We start from the raw sequence: 18,440 nt of genomic DNA, 5'->3' as shown, positions 1-18,440 counted from the left end.
GATTCAAGCTGATAGAAGAGCAACTTTGACTGAAATAACCATTCGTTACAACCGAGGGAATGCAGCAAAGCATTTGTGTGAGCCACAACATCCACAACCTTGAGGCGGATGGGCTACAACAGCAGAAAGACCCCACCGGGTACCACTCATCTCCACACAAATAGGATAAAAAAAACGGCTACAATTTGCACGAAGCTCACCAAAATTGGACAGTTGAAGATTGGAAAAATGTTGCCTGGGCTGATGAGTCTCGATTTCTGTTGAGACATTCAGATGGTAGAGTCAGAATTTGGCGTAAACAGAAAGAGAACATGGATCCATCATGCCTTGTTACCACTGTGCAGGCAGGTGGTGGTGGGGGTGTAATGGGTGTGGGGGATGTTTTCTCCTTGGCACCACTTATGGCTCCTTAGTGCCAATTGGGGCATCGTTTAAATGCCACGGCCTACCTGAGCATTGTTTCTGACCATGTCCATCCCTTTATGACCACCATGTACCCATCCTCTGATGGCTACTTCCAGCAGGATAATGCACCATGTCACAAAGCTTGAATCATTTCAAATTGGTTTCTTGAACATTACAATGAGTTCACTGTACTAAAATGGCCCCCACAGGTCACCAGATCTCAACCCAATATAGAGATTCGTTGGGATGCTGGTGGAACGGGAGCTTCGTGCCCTGGATGTGCATCCCACAAATCTACCTAAAACTGCAAGATGCTATCCTATCAATATGGGCCAACATTTCTAAAGAATGCTTTCAGCACCTTGTTGAATCAATGCCACGTAGAATTAAGGCAGTTCTAAAGGTGAAAGGGGGTCAAACACAGTTTTAGTATGGTGTTCCTAATCCTTTAGGTGAGTGTGTATATTATCTATATATCCTATATATATATATATATATATATATTTATATATCTATATATATATATATCTATATATTAGGGCTGGTTAAAAATGAAAAATGTGTTAAACTAGCAGTAAATTAGTAAAGTGTTTACAAGCATGTATTAAGCAAATACTAGTAGTCTCTGATTTTTGGACCCCACAGTATGTTTGCCCTGCATAAATAAATAAATAAAATTCTATTTCTATTCTATTCTACACAAACAAGCCTACTTGAAACCAACGATTTCGTGATTAATATGCCATAACTTTTCACATTTTCTCAATGAACAAATAAGACAATTTAATCAGCCAGATTGCGGTGTCTGGAGCTCTTTTGCGCATGCGTCCTGTGCCGGTCAGCTGGCGGTGACGCGCAGAGGAATCCGAGCGGAGCCGCTCATTGAACTCTTGAGGAGCGCTCCTCCAGTGGAGTAAAGCGCTGCTGCTGTCTGCGCATGCGCGCTCTTCAAAGCTCAGCGAGCGGCTCGGCTCGGATTCCTCAGCTCTTCACCGCCGTCTTCACTCGAGGAGAGCGCTACAGCTCAGAGCTCAGCATGGAGTGAGCGAGCCAACGCGCGTCTCGGACTTTCGCCATTAGTTGCGCTTCTTGAGTAAATTACAGGCTAGAAAGTGAAACGATACTGAAGAAAAACACCATGTAGTGAAGAAAATACGGACGCTGGACTGTTTTATTCCATACCTGCAAAGCAGAGCTGTATAGTATCGCGCTGGGGGAGAAATAGACAGCGGTGGGACAAACATGCTCTCGCCGTTCTTGGCGTATTTGCTGTCGGTTGTGCTTCTGTGTCGGACCGCACGCTCCCAGTACTCAAGCGACCAGTGCAGCTGGAGGGGCAGGTGAGACACGCTCCAAACATCCAGATTATCCAAGTATTACTCGTTTATTAATGGAACTTAAATGTACCTTAGTGAATTGTATTTAGAGATTTAATTCTGGTTTAATTCTGGATGTTGTAAGTTAAAACATAAACGTTTTGATACTAAAATAAGTATGATAATAACAATAAACAATATTTTATATTATTAGTAGGCTACTGTTTATGAGTTGTGTAGTAGTAGTATTTAGTATTAGTGTAAGGCCCAGTTTTTTTATTTATTTATTTTTTGGTTGCCTGTTAGGAGTGCTTGTAGCACCTGTCTCCATTAATTAACACAAAATTTTATTATTATAATCTTTTATTTATTTATTATTCTCTTGGTGTTAATAGTATGTGTGTATGCACTTCTTTTCTTACTCAGATATATTGTCTTAATTACTGCTGGCATAACCTGAAAGCAGAAACAATCTGAGCAGTGATTTCATTTCTGCTCACTGGTTGGACCAAACCCATATTAATCCCTCATGTGTAACATAAAATCACTCTATTGTTTGTTTAAAGGCGTTTTAACTTTACCTGAGTTAATAAGCTATTACACATAAGTTTGCACTGCATTCTTCTAGAAGCTTTTAGTTTCTATAATAATAATAATGTGTCAAGATGGCTTTTAAATTCTTCAAGCTCAGTGTGCAGCTAGAGGTGAAAGACGTTTTGAACTTATCTGGGTTGGTGATAAATTTTTCACTAATGAGGAGATTAGTTCACGCTACAGATTTCCCCACCACATAACTTCATCTCATAACAACATTTGTTAATATTCCTCAACAATAGCTCCCTTCCTTACTTCCTTCAAAAAAAAAAAAAAAAAAATCATTCAACATTACATATTAAGGCTTTCTGTGTGGTCTTTTCACAATACTACGGCTAAATGCACTGTACTCTGACTGTGCAGCCATAATCTGGTGTTGATTTGCCAGGCCCGAGTTCAGCCTCTCATTACGGCAGAGCTGAATTTCAAATGCTCTTAATTAAAGAGGAGCCCTTATAAATGTGGACACGGCAGCTTGTGAGTCTGCTCCGCACATGTGTCACCCCAGTCCTCACCTCTCATTTTGGGTGGGTTTTTTATGTGGTGTTTTGGAGGGGGTATATTTTTATCTGTTTTTGGAACTGCTGGAGGCTTCAGAAGCAGATGGCTCATTTTCTGCCCAACTGAGGCACAGAACCGCAGATGATGTCTAAAAGTAGCGGAGAGAGTCATTTGTGCGGCCGGTGGACAGGGGCAGGACTGCTGCCCGGACATGCAGCTCCTCGTCTTTTTGAGGAGTTGAAAGCGACGGGAGGTTTGCTGCGTGACCTGCATTTGTACTTGCATGCTCCGGGTTCGGCTACTGTCTCTGCACTTGTCTGCAGTGAGGCCTGTGTGTCCAAGGAACCATTGACTTGTGTTTCAAAAATCCTACCCACGGCAGGATGCCAGTGCTGGATCTTGCCAAAACGTTGGAAAGGAGAGAAGAAAAATGAGAGACGGTTAATGTGTATGTGTGTGCGCATGCTTGCACGTGACGGGTCATGCAGCAAGCCTCGCGCGTGGGTCTTAACACCTTGTGTGAAAAGACATTAACTTCATTCTTCCTGCTCTGAGAAAAGCTTTTCTTTCATATGAGCTTCAGCTTTGGACTCGACTCTGGCACAGACTGTTCAGAACAATCACCCTAATGTTTGAAGTTTCCTTTGCTGTGTTGCACGTAAAAGGCCACTAAACTAAAGCTGATTGAAGGTCCAAGCATCATTATTTGGGGGATTACCCCGTCATTTGCTTCAAAACAGTTTGGTTTTGCTTTGTTTAATCTTAAGGCTTGTAAGTGGTTATTTGTGAAAGTTAACCAGCTATAACTGGATGTCAGAATTTGGTGAGCAATACATCACCGTGTTTGATGTTTGACGACCGCCTACTATTTGCCTTCTAGTGTTTTAAGGCATCATACGATTGCTTCCAGACAGTAGCCAGCAAAATTATGCTGCCTTTTGAAATGGTTTGTTTTGGCCGAGTTCACGGATAAGCCAATCCCAGAATGATTGCGCTTAGTGAACAAAACTCCTCCAGGATGGAAGACGGAAGTCAAGAGAAACATTATAACTATATTTCATCCAGTCCTGAAGTCTGTAGAAAAAAAGACACTAATCTGATTAAAAATAGACCGTTTAACCAGTGTTAGATTGATATAATGGCCCATATTTTCAACCATTTTTTGAGATAATCTTCTGCTCTAGGGGTTGAACAATATATACATATCTCTCATATGTTTGGCCAGTAAGTGTCATAATTGGGACTTTTATTGACAGTGTTGAGAACTCAATGTTATATTTGTTATAAATCAAAGTTTGATGTTGAATCAAACTCAGGTTGCTGGAGGCGTAGTTGTGCTACATGTCAATGCACAAACCACAAGGCCATCAGTGCCAACTTTTTTCATGGTTTTAAAGTTGTGATGAAACATATTTGGCCCTAGATCATCTTCTGTATTCTGATGTATATCAGAGTGTAACGAATTAGAGAAAAAGAAAAGGCTAATGTAGGGCAGGGACTTGTTACTATCCGTCGGTTGATGATTAGATGTTGAGATGTGGGATTCACAAAAAGATAAGTTGTATAGTGTTTTTATTAAGTAGTGGTTGGTGGTTTTTTTTTGATTGCTGGCTTGTTTTTAGAGATACAATTTTCTTTTCTTTTGAACACACAGAAGAACTTGCTATTTTAAGTATAAATCTTTATTTTACAGATTTTCCAAGTTGATTCATTTCAAGATTGTTTATTTCAAGTTATTTTAGTAAATATTATATAAAGTAAATATCACAAGCATAGCATAATTCTTTACACATTTCATGCTGTATACAAAGTATTTTTCATTAAGTTTAATTAATGTAGTTTACCTGTTTAGCTAATGTAGTAAACTAATGTTAACAAATAAAATCGTATTGTAAAATGTTATAAAATTGTGTTTTGTCATGTATATTGCCCATCATCTAGAAAAAAAAAAAAAAAAAAAAAAAACAACGCTGCCTATGTAGAGTTGTTTCAGTTTATTTTCAGTTTTTTTACTTAAGAGGTTCAGTTTCAGTAGAATTCTGCCATATAAAGTAGGGTTGGTTCTGGAAACCGAGCTTAAATCATCTTTCTCCTTTCTTGTAGTGGGCTGACCCATGAGGGACACACTCGGGATGTGGAACAGGTGTATCTCCGCTGCGCCCAGGGGTTTCTGGAGTGGCTTTACCCCACAGGGGCCATCATCGTCAACCTGCGGCCAAACACGCTGTCCCCAGCGGCGTCTCTTCTCTCCGTCTGCATCAAGCCCTCTAAAGAGTCCAGCGGGACACACATCTACCTGGACCGGCTGGGCAAACTGCGATTGCTCCTCAGTGAGGAAGATCAGGCCGAGGGGAGAGTGCACTGTTTCAGCATCCAGGATGGGGCGCTCTTCATCGAGGCAGTGCCTCAAAGGGACATCAGCCGAAAAATCACAGCCTTCCAGTACGAGCTGGTCAACCACAGACCAGCAGCAGATCCACAGTCATTATCTGGTATGAGGTTCTCTTGATCTTTAAAGACTTGCTTGACAAGCACAGTTTTCTTTCATGTGATGTATTTCCTGAAATGGAAATGTGCATGTTGTTTGCCAAATTTAAGGAGTAGAGTAGAATTTGGTAATATGTAAAACAGAAAACAGGTTCAAAGCTTTCAGACATAGACTAAAAATCCAAATATTATTATTATAAATCCAAGTATTTTTTTTTCTTTTTATGTTTTTGAAAGAAGCTCACCAAGGTTGTGGGCATTTATTTGATCAAATATACAGTAAAACAGTAATACTGTGAAATTATTACAATTTTCTGTTTTTTAATGTCATTACTCCAGTCTTCAGTGTCTCATGATCCTTCAGAAATCATTTTAATATGCTGATTTACTGCTCAAGAAACATTTCTTATCATCATTTTTGAAAACCATGATACATTTTTTGATGAGAAACATTTGTTTGAAATAGAAATCTTTAATAACATAAAAAATGTCCTTACTGTCACTTTAATCAATTGAATCTTGCTGAATAAAAGTATTAATTTCTTTTAAAAAAAAAACTTATAAAAATAAAAATAATATTTTTTTTCGTTTTTAGGTGTACCCTCCCTTTCTATTGAATTCCAACAATAATTGCTTCTTTCAGCAAAAAGCTTTATTAAATTTCTATGACTCCAGGGTTTTTGGGTACACGGTTATTAATGCATGCAATACCGAGGGTTTGTTTATTTTAAAAAGTATGCGATCTGAAGCCAATGTTTTCATGCCCAGCAACAGATGATATCTTTACCTCAGGAAACGTCCTCCCCTCTGTGATGCTGAGATGGTGGATCTGTGCTAAGTGTTTGTTATCAGATGGTGTTGATGAGCGATACTGTTTTTTTCCTTGTTTTAAGTTGCGATTGATATTTTTTGGGTTTTTTGGGGTATGTGTGCGTATGTGACATCACAAGTGCCCCGTTGCAATTTACACCGGCAAAACGTGAAACATCCAGCCTCCTTTCAGAAATTACATTTCAAGCAGTGCACCTGCCAAAACCGGAGAGCTGAATGGCCTGAAGCAGTGTAGATACATCATATAACAAGTCAGTTTTCCTCTCCAAAAAAACTAAATTATTGTTCAGTGTGTTTCCCCCCTCAGGGGGGTATGAATTCATAACTGCCATGTAAAACTGGCTCTGATAAACAGCTGTATTTTGCAGGCATGGATACAGTATAAAGCAGAGAAACTTTAAACAGTTTCTGTGTTTTTAGGACTGTGTGGCATTAACCCGTGGTTTGATGTGTCACGTGATGTCAATGTCCCTCAGAGAGCTTGTGTGTTGGTCGTTTGTGATTTCAGCGATCTGAGCGGGCAGATCTGTAAGGTGACCTGTTTTCCTTTTTCCGAGCTTTTGGCTTTTTTCGCATTCACCTCATGAATGTTGACCTGCTGTGCTGGAATTGAGTTGCTTTCCATCACTGTGGAATGTGTTTTATTCCAGCTGTTGGGAGGACAAATTATCTCCATCTTTTTTCCCTACTCCCTTCCTCTTCCTCTTTTCCCCTGTCTCTCTGGCTTCTCCTCCCTCACTTTTTCCTTCATTACTTTTCGTTCCGCCTCTCTGAAGTGGTTGGGATGCAGGCAAAGTGGCATATGAATCTTTTCTCCATTAGCATGGAATGCAGAGGGACCAGATGTAGCAGGGACACTATCTTCCCCCTATTGCCCAGCCAGTGTGTGAAGTGGTTGCGATCCCAGCAGCGATGCATTAATTCGGGGCAGCGAGGGCTGCTGACTCAGATGTCAGCCCATTCCTGCGGTTCTGTTTTAACTTTTGCATGTGATCTGCCACAAAGCTTTTAAGCGCAGCTTTAGCGTTCAGGATGTGGCAGCAGTTAACGCCAGGCCTAGCGTTCTGAACGATCACCCGCCTTGAAGCTTTGGCGTTTGCCAGCTGTTGCGAAGCTGATTCCTGGATGACCTTTGGCCCCGTTGGTGGTGCGATGTTTCTTGTGTTGCAACACGGCCGACCTCTGGTCCGCTCTCCTCCACCCACAGTTTCCTCAACAGACAAGACCTTCTGTGCTCATATGTGAAGGGTCAGGTTCAGCAGATCGGGTTTTGATACAGATCAGTTATTTTGCCCACTTTCCATGGTAACGCCCAATCTACAGTGATGCTAGTAAATCTAGATTGCTATTATTTAAACAGTCTATCAGCCTACACTGTAAACAGCCAAGCAGTGCATACATTTATAATGGGAGTGATTTAGTTTTGTTATGGTTAATAACATGACTTATATTTATTGTTTTAAAATAAAGTAATACATGTTCAGCAAGGACACCTTAAATTGTTCAAAAGTGACATTAATGAACTTTATACTCTTTCAAACATTCTTTTCATCAAAGAAAAAAAGGTGGATTCATAAAAAAGGAAAAATTGGTGAACACTTTATTCACAGTGTCCTTATTACACATCTTTAATGTATTTACTATAGTAAAAACAGCAACACTTAAGTATAAGGACCAATTCTCATTGTTACCTAGTTAACATTATTAGCATATTGGCTGTTTATTAGTACTTATAAAGCACATATTCTACATATTTTACATCCCTAATCATACCCAATACCTAAACTTAACAACTACCTTACTAACTATTAATAAGCAGCAAATTAGGAGTTTGAGGCAAAAGTCTTCTTAATGGGGAGAATTGTACCTTAAAATAAAGTGTGACCCTAATAACAGTAAATGATGCATATTATGCATTATATATTATATGGTACATAATAGTATTTACACACTGTTGCCTCTTTACGTCCTGTACACACATAATACTTTGTATTTGTGTAATTACACTGTAATAACCACATCTTAAACTAAAGTATGAAAATGTATTACTGTTTCTGAAAAAAGCAGTACAACTGTTTGCAAAATTGATACTAATAAGAACTGCTTTGTGCGCAGCAAATCAGCATATTAGATTGATTTCTGAAAGATCGTGTGACACTGAAGACTGGAGCAATGAGGCTGAAAATTTTGCTTTACATCACAGGAATAAATTACATTTACATATATTATAATAGAGAACACTTCTTTTAAATTGTCACCATTTTTCACAATATTACTGTGTTTATTTTTATTTTTTCCTGGATTTGTCTACACTGTCAGGCACCATACAACACTCACTTTACAACAATGTTGTTGTATTTTAAACGTATGAACCAGAATATCATTTGACAATTGCATCACAATGCACTAAAAACCAAAATACTTTAGCAACCACATTGCAGTTTGTTGTTCCCACCCATAACAGTCTTAATGCGAGTTTTGGACTGCCAGCCAACACTCACATTTCTGTAGTTGTTACAGTTTTGGAAAACTTTTTAAAGCTCCTCAATCCACTTGCACTAATAGACAGCAAAATTTTTGCCTGTCACACACACCTGCCCTGAACCACAGACCACTACCCATAAACCCATAAAATACCCATAAACCCCTCCACCCAGCCACCTGAAACAACCAGTTGCTCGCTCCACCCTGCACGCCTGAGAGGGTTGAGACCCTCCAAACAAATCTACTGGATTGTGGGGGCTGTAATGACCCCAGAGCCACAAAACTGTGGCCTGATTTATTTGTATATAGAAATGTGCTGATCAAAGCCGACACGGTGCTGCCAGTGTTTAGGTTACACTGATTGCTTTACAGCAGTCACAGGACTCTGCGGCCACCTAAAAGCAAAGGAGTGTTTGTCTCTTGTCATGTGTCGCTATGGGACTCACTCTAGGTTGTTGGCACAGGTGAAACGTTCGTTTTTTTGTTTTGGACCCAGAGCTACTAGTCGTTGGAGTCTCTGCTCCTTGTTGGAGTTCTTCTCAGCTGGATCTCATTTGCGTTGGGGTGTGAGGAGGACGCGGTGTGTGTTTGTCAGTGTTTTTCTAGAGGGGGAAGGGTCGAGATGTTTCCCTCCTCTCCACCAATTTATTTTTTTGTGAGGAGCCTTTTCTCGCAGGCCACCCCGCATTTCTGTTTGGTTAGAAGCCGACAAACCGTGACGACAAGGCTGGCTTCTTCACGCTCAATAAATAACCATCTGCAGCAGAAATTAATTATGTCTTTGAAAGTCCACGTGGTGGGTGTAGATAGATCAGTGTGCTGTTTTTTGTTAGAAAGATTTCTAAAAACAACATGCTACATAATGCACGTTAATGTTCTTACTGTTGCTTTACCATCAACCGATGGCTGTTTGGTCTGATTTTGTTGTTCTGTATCTCTCCACAGCACCCTGCCAACCCTGTACAGATGCGGAGACCCTGCTGGCCGTTTGCACCAGTGACTTTGGTAAGACAAGTCACATCTTTAAATGTTTCACTCAAAGTGAATTAGGAATTGAATTTCAGTTATAATTTGGAACCAGTCAGAAAGCATCCTTCCCATCAGGCAACTGTTTGGGTTACATGAATACTTTGATAGGATCAAATATGATTCTTCAAAGAATCAAATAAGGTCCTAGTGAATAAACTGGAATTCCTGCAGGATTTGGTTCTTAAGAATACTACAGACCGATAAATGGACCACAGTCACACCAGACAGTTAATAGGCCAATATTTGGGCCTGTTAGCTCCATACTTTACTGGCAGCCTTTTTTATGGATTTAATCCCATTTTTATCATTTAGTATTTTAAGAATAAACATTCACACAGAACAGATATTTGTGTTTACAAATGTGAGATATAGGGCAGTGGAATAATAACTAAAAAAATGCTTGGTCTAGAGATGTTCAAATTAATCTTACTTAATACTTAATACAATCTTACTTACACTTTTCCTAAAATGGATGATCAAAGCTCCAAAAAAATGACTTAAATTAACAAAATGTTTATGAGTCAAGGCTCTTCAAAATCCATCTCAAATCAAACTATTTTAGATTAGACTAGGCTTTCTCAAGCCAACATCAAAGTTAACTTACAAACTTTACTCATTTTGTTAATACAATTTGATCATTGCTAATAAGAAATTATTAATATAAATATATCCGCATCATATCAGCACTCCAGTATTAGTAGTAGCATATCACTGAAAAGAGTTATTTTAGAAATTGTAATATTGATCTAAACTCTACCTCTACTGTCCTACTTAAAACTCTGATTACTTTCTTATAGGTGCGTAGTCCTATTGGTTACATGTTATTAAAGATATACTTTGTGTTTTATGTTGGAATCAAAAATGAGTCGTAATAAGAAATGGTCACACTTTAGTTTGGGGATCAATTCTCACTATTAACTAACTGTTAACTACAACTTCTGTCTCAATAAACTCCTAATTTGCTGCTCATTAATAGTAAGGTAGTTGTTAAGTTTGGGTGTGGGATAGGATTAAGGAATCTAAAATATGGTTATGCAGAATAAGTACTATATAAGTACTAATAACCAGCCAATATGCTAGTAACATTGCTCATAAGCAACAGGCTAACTGTGAGAATTGGTCTTTAAAATAAAGTGCTTCCTAAGAAATTATGTCAAGAGCAAATTACCATTAAGATTGTTGGCCCATTGTGGTATACATTAAAATGGGAATCCCACATACATTCTTTGAGGATTGTTTGACCAGGCATAATGCAGACAGTATGGAGAGAGAAAACAACTTTGTTTTTCTTACACTCTTACATTACATTTTATTTTTTCTCTCTACAGTGGCGCGGGGCAGTATTCTTGGTGTGGCGGAGGAGGAGGACCAGACCTTTGTCACCGTGTCCCTAAGTCGCCTTTACAGACAGAAGACACAAGTGTTTGTGTCAGGGGGCGGCCGGGCTAAAAGCTGGACAGGCTTTGTGAAGATGCCCAGGCAGTGTGGGGTTAAACCAGGGGAGGGTGAGTTCCTCTTCACTGGGACTGTGCGATTCGGAGAGGCCTGGCTCAGCTGCGCTCCACGGTACAAGGACTTCCTTAGGGTGTATCAGGACGCACAGCAGCAAGGGACCAACCCATGTCATTTGGACACAGACTGAATTCTTTCCAGGAAACCACACGGTCCGCCCCGTCGCGAGGAACTGTGACCTGCGAACAGCTGTCTGTCTCTGTTTGTGTCTGCAGAGAGAGATTGGATTTAAATAGACTGCAATACTGATGCAGAAACCTGCTGTCCCAGCATTGCCTGAGACATGACTCGTGTTCTTAAAACATCCCGCAAAGACAACCGAAGTTGGACTTGAATTAACTAAGCCAATGCCGATTTCTCCCATTATGTCTTAAGACTGATATTCCAGAATTTTTTTTTTTTTTTTTTTTTTTTGCGGTTACAATGTAGCAGATCTAGCTGATGAATGTGTAAAAATGTGAAAAGAACATTCTAAAATGGAAGTCCCAAATGCTTTGTAAAAAGCTTGATGTACAGTTTTGCAGTTGTTTCTATGACAGAAATATATTGATGAAAAAGCCTGCTTTTTAATTTTTATTTTTTAAGAAAATTTGAAGTGCAATTCCTGCCTGTGTTTTGTCTTCAGGCTGTTCAGTTGCAAATGTGTCTTTCTGAGGATTAAATCTATTTTTTTTTTCTCTTTGGAATCAAATCATGTGCCTGTTTTTTATGTAAATTAGGTCATGGTGTAGTCCACTTCCATCTATTGTAATATACTTAATTTATGAGCTATTACTTCTATATAGTCACTGTTTACTGGGGTTTAAACACACAAGAGCTCATCCCCAAGTATGAATGATATTCTGATCTCTAGATATGGCTTGAGTCATTATTCAGTGTAACTGTGTGAGGTGTTATCATCCACCAGGTGAAAACTGTAAGGCAGATTACCTAGAAAAGTAATATCACACCTCTCCTCTACAAACCATACACTTTTAGGGTAGCATTCATGTCCATAACACAAGCAGTGCTGAATACGGTATATGCTTAAAGGGAGAGTTCACAAAAAAAGAAAAGAAAACAGCAACAACATCCCGTTAAAGTGTTACAGATCGAAAACTTGGTTAATAACTGGTTTATAATGTTTAGTTATATTTTGTTCCAATAATTTTCTATGAAACCAAAGAGTTTTCCACTGTGCACTTTCAGAGTCCAAAAACATTTTACTAATCACTGGTTTGTTCAAATCCCTGAGCAATAGTAATAGTGATGCTTGATGATTTGAGGTATTCGTTTCAAGTACAGTTGGTCATAAACTTATACAGTTTGCAGAATCTACAAAATGTTACAATAAGAAGAAAAATAAGAAGAATCATTTGTTTTTCATTTAGTACTACCCTGCAAAATCATTTTAAATTTTACATAACAGATGTTTATACATAATCCACAAGACAAAATAATAGCTGGATTTATGACAATTACTGTACTTCATTCAAAAATGTATACACTCCCCTTCAAAAGTATTGGGACAGTGAGGCCAATTCCTTAATTTTTGGTGTAGACTAAAAATATTTGGTGTTTGACATCAATAGATGAGTATGAGACAAGAGATCAACATTTCAGCTTTTATTTCCAGGTATTCACATCTGGATCTGATTAGAAGATAGCCCCTTTTGTTTGAACCCACCTGTTGGTCATGTGACCAAAAGTATTGGAACAGATTGACTTAAACTAGATTAAAGTGAATAAGACTTAATTTCTAGTTGCAAATCCTTTGCTTGCAATAACTGCATCAAACTTGTGACCCATTGACATCACCAAACTTTTGCATTCTTCTTTTGTGATGCTTTTCCAGGCGTTTACCGCAGCCTCTTTCAGTTTTGGGGGGTTACTCCTTACTTGGGGGGTCTCTTCTTTAGCAGGTTAAATGCATGCTCTATAGGGTTCAAGTCTGGAGACTGACTTGGGCAGCCTAAAACTTTCCACTTCTTGCAACTCCTTTGTTGCTTTGGCACCATGTTTTGGGTCATTAACTTGCTGCATGATGAAGGATCTCCCAATCAGTTTGATCGCATCTTTCTGTAAATTGGCAGACAAAATGTTTCTGTAGTTCATTTTGCTGCTGCCGTCATGTGTTACAGTACATCATCAATTAGGATTAATGAGCCCGTCCCAGAAAAAGCGATGCAAGCCTAAGCCATGACATAACCTCCATTTTGTTTCAGATGAGCTTGTACGTTTGGGATCATGAGCAGATCCTTTGTTTTCTCCAAACTTTAGCCTTTCCATCACTTTGGTGAAGGTTAGTCTTTGTCTCATCAGTCCATAAAACTTTGTCCAGAATTTTTGAGGCTTGTCTCCTATTCATGAGTGGTTTGCATCTTCTGGTGTAGCCTCTGTACTTTTGTTCATGAAGTCTTCTGAGAATAGTAGATTGCAATACCTTCACTCCTGCGCTCTGGTGGTTGTTGCTGCTGATGTCACTAACAGTTGTTTTGGGGTCTTTCTTTACAGCTGTCACAATGTTTCTGTCGTCAACTGCTGATGTATTCCTTGGTCTACCTGTTCGAGGTCTGTTACTTAGTACACCAGTGGTTTCTTTCTTCCTTGGGACATCCCAAATGGTTGTACTGGCTAGGGCCAATGTTTGTGCAATGGCTCTGATTGATTCTCCATCTTCTCTCAACTTCACAATTGCTTGTTTTTCACCCAATAGACAGCTCACTGGTTTACATGTTGGTTACATGTCTAGCTATAAATGCTCTGCACAGGCAAAATCCAAATCTGAAACTGAGCACAGACATTCTGTGCTATTTATTGTTTGAATAAACAATATAATAGGACACACCAGGGCAACAAAACACACTTGTCAGTCACATGTTCCAATACTTTTGCTCACATGAGCAATGGGTGGGTTCAAACAAAATGTGCTATCCTATAATTTGTGTTTATCAGATCCAGATGTGAATACCTGGAAATAAAAGCTGAAATGCTGATCTCTTGTCTCATATTCATCTTTTGATGTTAACCCCAAATGTTTTCAGTCAACAGCAAAAATAAAGGAATTTGCCTCACTGTTCCAATACTTTGGGAGGGGAGTGTACTTGGTTAATACATAATACTGTTGTTTTTGGATAGCTGTTCGTGTGTCTTTTGTTTGTTTTTTCCTGAGGAGTTAAAATTGCCCACTGTTCTTCAGAGAAATCCTTAAGGTCCTGCACATTCTTTGGTTTTCCAGCATCTTTTCCAACACCCATTTTCAACAATGACTATGTTTTTGAGATTTTTTTTTACAATGAGGACAACTGAGGGACTCATACACAACTATTGCAAAAGCAGCAAACATTCACTAATGCATGAAGTAAACATGGTGCATTAAGGGTGGGGGGTGAAAACTTTTGAACAGGATGATTCGGGAAACTCCTTTTTTTTTTTTTTTTTTTTTTTAGTACTGCCCTTCAGAAGCTACATAAGATATTTGCAAATGCCCAGAAGACAAAATAAGTACAATTTATACCAATAATCCTGCAAAATGGACCTATTTTGTTGTCATAGTTGGGTAAACTTTCATAGTGGTGAACGTAAACTACAACAAATACAATTTTTGTGTTCCTGTTTGCTCCAAAAAATCCACAAAAGTGTTGCTATGACTTTCCAAAACTCACATCAAGGTGTAATTAATGTTCAAAACATTTTTAAAAAAATGAAAATATGAAAAAATATGCTTTTATATATTTAATAATTATGTTAATAACCCTGCAAATGCATCGTCACAGTTGGTGAAAATGGTCCATTATGGGTAGTACTAAATATTATTTAATAATAATAATAAAAAAAAAACTGTTTTATAAAATTATTGACGTCAACTGTAAATTAACATTTTTGAGCATTTCATAAATACTCCCTTCTCTAACGAAACACCTCTGTCATTGTAGCGGCCTCATGTTTGTGATTAACTAACCAACCAACCTCCTCTTCTCCCATTATTATTAAATCAAGAACATGATGCATAACAAGCCTTATCCATTGAGCATTGTGTGCGGATTCACTTCCGTCTGGACTCCCTCCGAGAAATATCTGGCTTTCACGCTGGTGTTGGTGGTTGGTCTATTGGTCCAGCTCCATATGAAATGCATTACTTCTGGTTTTCCAGCCATACAGGATAGTTATCATTCACTGGAAGCAGACTGTAGTGGATTCCTCTCCACGGGTTGCTGCGGTGCCCAGGGAGGCGCTCAGTCAAGGTCAGAGTGAAAGGGCTCTTTGTGTGAGCCGGGCCGGTCTGAGAGAGCTAGACGGCTTCAATAGAGTCCTGTGATGCCATACAAAATGGAGGAGCGGGCGAAGTGGACTATGAATCTGAGCATTCCTGATGCTCATTGCTCACTTTCAGATCATCTATTTCAACATACAGAAATGAGAGTATGCCATTTCAAAGAAGTTGTTGCAAAAACTTTTGGTTCTCGTTGGAGTTTTGCTTTGCTCCATCTCGTTCTGCTTTACATTTGACAGAAACACACCCATAATGTCTCTCAGTGAGTGGCCACAAATAGACAATTGCTTTTGCAGGCTGATCTCTGCTCAATGGAGAGTCTGAATTCCAGTCCAACGGCAGCAGCTCTGGAATCGCTCACTGGGAAATGCAAACAGTGTTCCCATGACAACGCTGCAGCGCAGCAAACCCTCGCTCCGAGCTCCTAAGAGGTGAAAGGGAAAAGAAAGGAAAAAAAGCATGGTTGTCCATTTGCACCGGCGCTTTGAGTGTCTCGCTGGCGACGTTCTGTCCAAGTGCATCCCGACCGCATTGTGAAGTATGTTTGGGGTTTATGGATAAGATATTCTCTCTGGAACTAGACGCTGACCTTGATGCCACATTGCTACTGTTTAGTTGTTGATGTAGACTTATATATAAACTGAGGAAGTGAACCTATGCCCCAGTCACAATGATAAAGTTGCTGTGTCTTGCAGAACGACCTTCCCCAAAACCAAGCTTATCTGTTTACTTGGAAATTTGAGGCATTAAATTAGAAATGGTTCACCCAAAATGTACAAGATTACCATTATTAACAGGGAGGTGCTCAGTCAGGAACACTTCAATTATCCCGCATGATTCATATGGATTACTTTTATGGTGTATTTTTGAAGTGTGGACAGTGACAGAGGCATTTTGTCAGCGAAGGAAATATTCATGACATTTTTTTGGCATAAACTGACAACTTTAAGACCAAGCAGAAACCTTTGCCAACTGGTTGTACTGTACAACCAATGTTTTTTAGATTGTTGGTTCAAATATGTTTATGTTTTATTAATACATATCTGCAAGTCCATTTCACCACAACTTTAACACTTCAAAAAGTTCATAAAGACATCATAAAGTAGGGTTGTGCGAGACTAATTAGTCGACTAATTGATTAACGAAAATGCTGCTGCTAGTCGACATTGGAAGTTTGGACAACATTATGATTGAAACGATCTTCAAAAAGCTTTTGTTGACATTTTTCATGTTATCTCCGAATAATGCCTAATAAAATAGAGTTAATATGCGCAGCGCTGCTTTGTTTACAAGGATAACTACGATAACCACTGTACAAAAGCGCCAACCTCTTGTCCACCTATAGAGAGTGTATCTGCATTTTCATTCACCCGGTCTCTTACATATGTTGCTGTCAGTGTTGTACATTTTAAAAATATAATGGAAAATAAGAACAAATCAGATAAGGTATATGGAATTATTTGACTGTTTGATTCATAGTTTAAGTATTCCAAATGGATTGGATATACACACACAATGTTTTGACTGTCTTTTGAGTGTTTGTTATATTTAGACTAATCGACTATAATCCATATGAATTGAGTGGTTTAATCAAAGTGCTCTGAAAAAACAATATTGCTCCTCCATAAATTTGACTGTTACCAGGTGTATAAAAACTATTAGCCTATAACTGTTCCTTAATTTTTTCTTAGAGATATATTTTTTTAAGAGCTTTATTTTGCTTGACCACTTTGTAAAGAAAATACTTGGAGAATGCTATCTGTTTGCATTCCCATGCAAATCAATGAAACTTGACTTCAGTTGTCTGGTGCAGGAACCCTCAGAAATACCATTTCCACAAAATAAGATATTTTAAAGTCTTTTTTGACTTTAAACAATAGAAGACAACACTGGTCCCTAGTAAGGTAAAAGGTTGCAGACAATGCAAAATATGTCAATTTCAAGCTTTCAAAAGTCCTTTGAAAATGTTTCACTGGTAAAACACATATACAGCTATAATGTAGGCTAATGAAATGCTAACCAGCCAAACCTTGATCCCTTGGCATAAACTGACGATTTCAAGGCCAAGCAGAAGCCTTTGGTTTTCAACCAATGTTTTCCAGACTTTTGGTCTATTAATACATATTTGTTTTGCATCAGAACAGTCAACACCAAGGAAAGTAAGTAAATATAGCTTCCAAGCTCAACAAATCCGAAGAAAAAAAGTGACATATAGTTAATATTCATGAGCAAAGCTGTATATTTTGCCATGTCAAACTGCGTACGCCCCTGACTATAGCTATTGTTGCTCACCCAGTTCACTCTAAGGTTGAGGTTAGTGCTGACAACAGAGACAGTTTCCTGGCACCTAAATGCTATAATCACAATTAATGGTTCTGGTCCAAGTAATGTTAAAATGTACATCCAACCATACGCATTATGTGAATACGGGAAACTATTCATTGAGGACATCCTTGGGGTGGATCATATAAACATCGAGCGGTCAAGATATTTGCAGTTACAGCAAATAGCGTGGCAACTTGGCAGAAAGAGGGCCAGAGTAGGAGCCGGGGGTCCCGAGGGAGAGAAGATGGGCAAGCGAACAAAGCATGGGATTGGTGCTCTGTAGGCCAGTGACATCTCTCCAACAGGGGAAGTGGAGGAATGCTGGGAATGTGTTGACTTCACACATGCGCGCCCCCCGCAGAAGCCTGGCCCTGATGAGGGCGAATCAATAGGAGCTCTGTGGCGTCTGCACGTGGCGTTTCCTCCAGTACAAACACCACGCCTCAGCCCAGAGGACACCCACTAGCTAGACCTTCGCACACAGACAAGAACAACATACATATTGATTATGAATGCCAAAGTGAATGTCCTTACAGCACCTCAGAACATACAGTGAGTATTTTTTAGCACTGAACGCTGAGCAAGTGTTTTGTCCAGTGAGCATTTCTAAACTTATATATAGGAACTGAAAATTCACTTCATACAAAAAAAAGTGGGAAGGATCGACAGTATGTTATTTATAACTAGCATTGTTAGAATGTTAG

The 18,440-nt window shown here is 39.0% G+C and overlaps 1 protein-coding gene across 1 annotated transcript; it reads left to right on the top strand.

Moving 5' to 3' along the window:
- The first annotated feature begins 1,324 nt into the window (after positions 1 to 1,324).
- metrnla (meteorin like, glial cell differentiation regulator a) lies at positions 1,325 to 12,188 on the top strand. Its single transcript, XM_019083029.2, has 4 exons — positions 1,325 to 1,745; positions 4,920 to 5,308; positions 9,564 to 9,623; positions 10,976 to 12,188. Exons 1-4 carry the CDS (start codon positions 1,648 to 1,650, stop codon positions 11,287 to 11,289), a joined length of 861 nt encoding a protein of 286 aa, XP_018938574.1. The 5' UTR covers positions 1,325 to 1,647; the 3' UTR covers positions 11,290 to 12,188.
- Positions 12,189 to 18,440: the final 6,252 nt, after the last annotated feature.

Source organism: Cyprinus carpio, chromosome B3, assembly GCF_018340385.1.
Source record: "Cyprinus carpio isolate SPL01 chromosome B3, ASM1834038v1, whole genome shotgun sequence".
In the NCBI taxonomy this organism is placed as follows: Eukaryota; Metazoa; Chordata; class Actinopteri; order Cypriniformes; family Cyprinidae; genus Cyprinus; species Cyprinus carpio.
This window is presented reverse-complemented; position numbering and strand designations above follow the sequence as displayed.

Excerpts from the sequence above, each read along its gene's own strand:
- metrnla (XM_019083029.2), top strand. The coding sequence starts at position 1,648 with ATGCTCTCGCCGTTCTTGGCGTATTTGCTGTCGGTTGTGCTTCTGTGT. Across the intron at positions 5,309-9,563 it reads AGATCCACAGTCATTATCTG|CACCCTGCCAACCCTGTACA; the intron begins GTATGAGGTTCT and ends ATCTCTCCACAG. Across the intron at positions 9,624-10,975 it reads CGTTTGCACCAGTGACTTTG|TGGCGCGGGGCAGTATTCTT; the intron begins GTAAGACAAGTC and ends TTCTCTCTACAG.